At 27.0% G+C, this 6,426-nt stretch overlaps 1 protein-coding gene across 1 annotated transcript; it reads left to right on the forward strand.

The window, feature by feature from the left end:
- The first annotated feature begins 2,838 nt into the window (after positions 1-2,838).
- LOC101491964 (guanine nucleotide-binding protein subunit gamma 2) lies at positions 2,839-5,645 on the forward strand. Its single transcript, XM_004495363.4, has 4 exons — positions 2,839-3,203; positions 5,074-5,126; positions 5,220-5,264; positions 5,354-5,645. Exons 1-4 carry the CDS (start codon positions 3,063-3,065, stop codon positions 5,439-5,441), a joined length of 327 nt encoding a protein of 108 aa, XP_004495420.1. The 5' UTR covers positions 2,839-3,062; the 3' UTR covers positions 5,442-5,645.
- Positions 5,646-6,426: the final 781 nt, after the last annotated feature.

The raw sequence follows: 6,426 nt of genomic DNA on the forward strand, positions 1-6,426 counted from the left end.
AATTTTACTATACAATCACAAATTCCATTTCACATGCAAATTTGCATGTCATTTACAAATAATTAGTTAGGAATTTTATTATAAAAAGAAAAATAAATTTGACATTTAACCACCTTCTTAGTACCCAGTTTGTTTATTTGAGATTTTAAAATAGAGAGAAACTCTTGCTTTGATTTATTGGCTAATTTTGATATTTTCAGTTAGAGATTTGTCGAGGTAAAATGTTATTCTTCTTTTTTTTTTTTCAAAAGATCTTTTAGAAATATAATTTAACTTCCTAGTTTTAGATTTTCTTAATGTGATTGTGTTTGATTGTCTTACTTCCTTTTGTACTTTTATCTTTATTTTTTAATAATACCTGTGTTACATATAATAGTTAGAGTAAATTGTATCAACCTAATTGAAATGACAAATATAAATGATGTCCTCTACACCATTTCTTTGGCTAAAAGAAGGTTTATGTTTATCAATTTAAAAATGTAAAATCTAGTTCTTAAGTCCTAAATCAGTTAACAAATACGGGATATAAATTCTAAGCTTTAAGAAAATCAAACATGTGAAATACGGGAAATAAATTCTAAGCTTTAAGAACATCTTATGGTTCTTAAATAAAATAATGAATTTTTATTTTGAAGTATGTTTCATATATAAAAAATAATATTTATATTACCTCCCTTCACTTTTATAAGTAAAAATAACTAATTTCATAACTATTAAAAAATTAATTGAACATAATTAATTTTTTTAATTTTTATATAAAGTATAATTCAAATTTACTAATTTTTCTATTTTAATACAAACATTCAATTATCAATATTAAATATCTTTTATTAAAATAATAATATGTTAAAAATATTAACAATAGTTAACTTTTGTTTGACAAATAAATTCAAGTCAATTTTTCTTGTAATAATAACTAGGGGATCAAGTAGTAGTCTTGTAGTGTCTTTAATATATCCAACTTTTATATTTTTTAGCTGTTGAGTGAAGTGTTCTTATTCAATGTGGTGAGATAGGTTCTATCTATTTAATGTTCTAAATATTTTTGTATTAGAAATTATCTAAGTGTGGATTTTTTACTTAAATATTCCACTTTAATTTTTTTATTATTGAATTGTCTTAATTTACAAAAATATTTACATGTCCTACTTTTTTTTTCTCAGGTAAGTAGTCGTTTTTCTCCGAGAAGCGACCAGTTAAAGGAATAATTTTTAAACTGTTATAAAAGGTCATTTCTCCAGAGAACGACATGCAACTAGTCTATTTTTTATTTTATTTTAATATTTATTATTAATTATTTAATAAATCAAAATTAATTAAATTATTTTAAAAAAATATTAATAATAAATAAAAATAAAAATATTAATAATAAATTAAAAAAATGAGCCACGTGAGTAAATTTGCATGTGGTACCCGCAAATTAATGTTTACTCTATTTTCAAATCATAGTAGGCTAATTTTTATGGGATATTAGCTAAATTATCCATAAGTCCTGAAAGGTAATTTATAAAAGACCTACATTTTATTTATGTGTTAAAATATTAATATTTTTATATGTTAATATTTTCTTATGTCGAGAAAATATGAAGAAAATTCAACATTAGCGTAAAAAATAATAATTTTTGTACATATATTTCTAGGAATATGAATATCAAATAGAGGTGATAGAAGATTCGTGAAGGAGAATTTATTTAAAATTCTATTTAAAATAATTTTTTTATTAAATTTTACTTATATCTCAACTGAATTATAGATTATTAGAGTATCAATTTTCAAAAATCAAAAGACTAAAATAAAAAAGACAAAAATAACTATCAATATCATCCATATACAATAGTTATTGCTCGCCAAAAACTTAGAATTTTTATTGTTTTTACACGATAAAATGTTCACAAGACTCTTACCCAAATAAATAAAAAGTACAAGACAAAAAAGTTAAATAATATATATTTTCTAAATAAATAAACAATGTGTATTTTTTAATGTTTACCTAATTGTGTGTCTAAATAAGTTAGCAACTATATGAGTATTTTTCCTTGACACCACTTTGTCATTCACGGCAAGTATAATTATAATATAGTACTAGACTACTAGTATTTAAGAATAATTTACGAAACACATATTTTTTTTAAAAATTTTGAATTTTAAACTATAAAATTTGCTTTTAAATTTTTTGGTACACAAACTTTAAATTTTTTAAAAGTATAAAACAATTGAAAATGAATTTTTCGATACACAATATTTTATAGTTTAATTCCTAAATCTTATTAAAACACATTTGTGTAATTGTGTATTGAAAAATTTTAAAAAATTTATAATACACAAAGTTTTAAGTTTAAACTCTACTAAAATTCATTTATGTATTAAAAAAACTTTTTTAAAATCTAAGTTTAAACTTAAAAAAATATATTTGTGTATAAAAAAATTGTTGAAAAACTGAAAACAAATTTTTTAAATTTATAATTTTTTTTTTAAGTTTTTCAAAATTCAAATTCAATTTAGTGAAACAGAAAAAATTTAATTTTTTTTAATAATCTATATAAAATGTGAGATAAAAATATAAATGTAGGGGTAAGTAGAAAAAATTTTGTGACCCACCTGCAGTGAAAAGACCATCACTGCTGAGAACTCAGAAGCAAAGTCTGAAAGTTTGAAAGTATGTGAGAGAAAAAGATAGAGAGAGAGAGAGAGAGACGAAAAAGACAAAAAGTTAAAGAAAGTAGTACTAATAAAAAGAAAACCAGCTTTCTTAGAACAAAACACAGAAAACGACAAAGTCAACTTCAACACAACACTTGAAAACAAACAACAAATTTTCTTTTTCACCCCCCATATTCCGGTCGTTCCATCCACACTGCACCAAATTCCCCCAAACCCAAAACACACGAACCTTTCTTTCTCTCTCACCTTAAATCCCCTTCACTCTTCTTCTATGGTCAACACTTTTTCATTGCCCTCCATCCACATTTCTGCCTCTTCTTTCTTTCCTTCTATATTCCTATCTTTTTTCTCCCTTTCATACCCCTTTTGCTTCATCAACCTAAATATTCAATTTTCACAAAATGCAATCGGGTGGGTCCGAATCCGAAAACCCAATGACCCATCGGGTTAATTCTCAGTCTTTGTCTTCTTCAGATACCAAAGGGAAACATAGGATACATGCTGAACTTAAACGATTGGAACAGGAAACAAGGTACTTAGAGGTAGGTACTTCATCTTCGCCATGTTTTTTTTGTAGTTTTATTCTTTGGGTTGTTTTCTTTTTGTTTGTTCTGTTGTCTGTTGTCTGTTGTCTTTGTGTCGTTTCTTTTGTTGGACTTTTTGCTTTTTGATTTGTTGTTATTTGTTCTTCCATGTCACTATGTGTTAAAGAGTAATAGTAAAATGGATTGGGAAAGTTTTTAACTTTTTGCTTAAAATTTAGTTTGGGAGCTGGATTTTATGAAAAGTAATAACAATATGGGAAGTTATGTTCAGATAAGAGAGGTACTTGCAATTGGGGTCCATCTTTTATGAACCTCAAGTATAAGGTGACCTTCTAATAGTTAAAAGTGTACTTGTTTCTAATTTATTAAATGCTAGGTCCTTTCATAGATTAAACCTAGTCAATTTGTTGCTCCTGATGTTGCAAATTATTGGTGGATCAAATTGATGTGAGTGAAGTGTAATTTGGAGAACCAAAATAGTAGCTTAGTAGGTTGTACTATGGTTAGTTTTGTTCCCCATTAAATATATCCTATGAAGTATGAAGCACATATACTCACATTGACACCTGACACGTCGACACCTGTAATAATTTGAAAAAATGAATTAATTGAATGTAATCAAGATGTCACTGTCTCAGAACACGTCTTCGATAAGAAATGTTGGTGCTACAAAGAATATATTTTCTAATCATATAGTTTGGTACTTGTTTTTTTTTTAGAATTATGTAACAGCATATGGTTATCCATTATTCTTAGTGAACAAAATGTATATTTATCTGGCAATTTTGTCTTTAGCTTAGAAAGATGTATGAACATTTCAGCTGAGGAACCATTTACTGCAATTCAGGGGTCCTCACTTAGGAAGCTCCAATTTACTATGATTGCTAGTGTTTGATTAATCTGACAATATGTATTGTCAGTTTGTCATAACAGCAACTGAAGGTTGATGACTTAAATGATATAACTAAACATATGTTCTATTTTTCACTTTAATTTTCATCTTTACTTATTTCTGTTAAGACTTGTACTTTGAAGTTTGGACAACTTCTCCTTTTCATTAACATAGATTTCCTTTGGTATGACTCTATGTGGACAATTTATTCTGTCATTCTTTAAATGGCTGTAGGATATAAAAAACCATATATAGTCATAATTATAGATAAGTGTAGTATACACATACTATTGAACTATTGGAGGATGAGATTTGTTAAGACTTGGTAGTTGTATTATGCTTATTTGGAGTGTTACCCTTAGAGTGAGCAAAAGATACTAAGCACATGTTTGTACGCACTTTCAACGTGCAAACATACACGGAGTAATATTATTCCCTATATAGTCTTATTAAATGTTCAGAGTCTTAATAACATAGTGCTGGTTACCATAACCGACAAATCTCTATCCAAACAGAACATGTCATTTAAAATGTTGATGTTGTGACATTATCTGTATTGAAAAAATTTATGTTCTTTTTCAAATGTTTGTAAAGAAAATCTAGAGTCGTCGAATAGGGTTTTACCAAACCGAAATGTTACTGCCGACAACACCTTTTTGAGCTCCTATTCTGCTCGGTTAAGGATATCCAACTAAGCGATCACCATCGATGAGTTCTCAAATCCCCTGCGCAATTAACTTAAATACCGAAAGACACAATGACTAAATAATGTTGCTATAATCTTGTTTGACAACTTTTAAGCATGCACACATCACTAATTTAGTTATGCTGTTATTTTCACTGTTCTGTAGGATTGAATTCCATAGTCTTTTTGTGCTGCACGTGCTGCTGTTTTCTTCTGGATTTTCAACTACATATGTAATTCTTGCATACGATCATTTACTTATTTTAACATGCACTAAAAAATGAATGTAGGAAGAGCTAGAACAGCTTGAGAGGATGGACAAAGCATCTATCCCGTGCAAAGAGTAAGCATATAACCGCAAAATATTCGCATAATGTATAATCAATTTTGGTTTCATGTTTAACTTTGAATTTCCATCCGGTGTTTGTTTTTCCAGGATGCTTAGCAACGTCGAAAAAAGGCCAGATCCGTTACTACCATTGTAAAATCTCTTATCATAACTTTGTTTAGTCGTGAACACATTATCTACCTGGTTTTGTAACACAAGATCTATTTTTTCTGGTTTGACAGAACAATTAGTCCCTTAAATCCTACATGGGATCGATGGTTTGAAGGACCTCAAGATTCCAAAGGCTGCTGCAGATGTCGGATTCTCTAATGATCGAAGCTAATTGCCAAAGTTTCAACTTTTTTTATCTTTTAATCCCAGAAATTTTGTGAGTTTAATTTTCCATGAATGCATCGTGTGTATATGACAATTGCAGCAAATACATAGTTTTTATATTTCAGATACCAACTTAGTTGCTCAGATGATAATTCCAATGGTCATTTAAAATATGTAAATATAAAATATATTGTTTCATTTAAGATGCCTCATAAAAATATGTATGTTTGCTTATATTCAGAGAAATTCTCCGAGTACTGTCGGTGTAAACCAATTTACCAATTTTTTGTTGATAATCAGTAAACAACATTGATTCTATTATCCCACCACATGATTGTAACTGTTATTACAAAATAATCCATCAATCAAAAGCTTGTGTTGATTGTGATGTACTCTTATATGTTAAATTTACGCTATGTACTCTTATATGTTAAATTTATGCTGTAAATACATTACAATCATTTTATGTGGATGATTTTTTAATGGTTTATATGATTTAAGTCTTTCTCAATTGGTGGAAATGGAAACATTGTTCTTTTACATCCATTAGATTTAGAAAAAAAATCTCATATGGTCTTCCAATCAAACATCAACTAAAAAATTCATAATATATTTTGAATAAAAAGAAGAATTAATTTATCAACATAATTTTATCTATCCTCTAATTACATATTTTGAATGAAATATGATAAAATAATTTTGTATTTTCATATATTATAATTAATCATTATAATACAATAGTTGTGTTTAAGTTAATTTTTTATTTAATTTTTGCTTTGTTTCTAAAGCTATATTAAAGAAAAATCAAATAAAACAACCATATGGGACAAAAGTGAGAAAAACAAAAGTAAAAGTAAAGCTAGTAAAGATACTTTTATGGGAACCATTATATAGAATAAGTATTATAAACACATGTACACTTACTTTCTCTTTTAGGTTTTTTTTGAATTCAAAAATCAAGTTTTTATATATATATATA

This window comes from Cicer arietinum, chromosome 4, assembly GCF_000331145.2.
Source record: "Cicer arietinum cultivar CDC Frontier isolate Library 1 chromosome 4, Cicar.CDCFrontier_v2.0, whole genome shotgun sequence".
Taxonomy (NCBI): Eukaryota; Viridiplantae; Streptophyta; class Magnoliopsida; order Fabales; family Fabaceae; genus Cicer; species Cicer arietinum.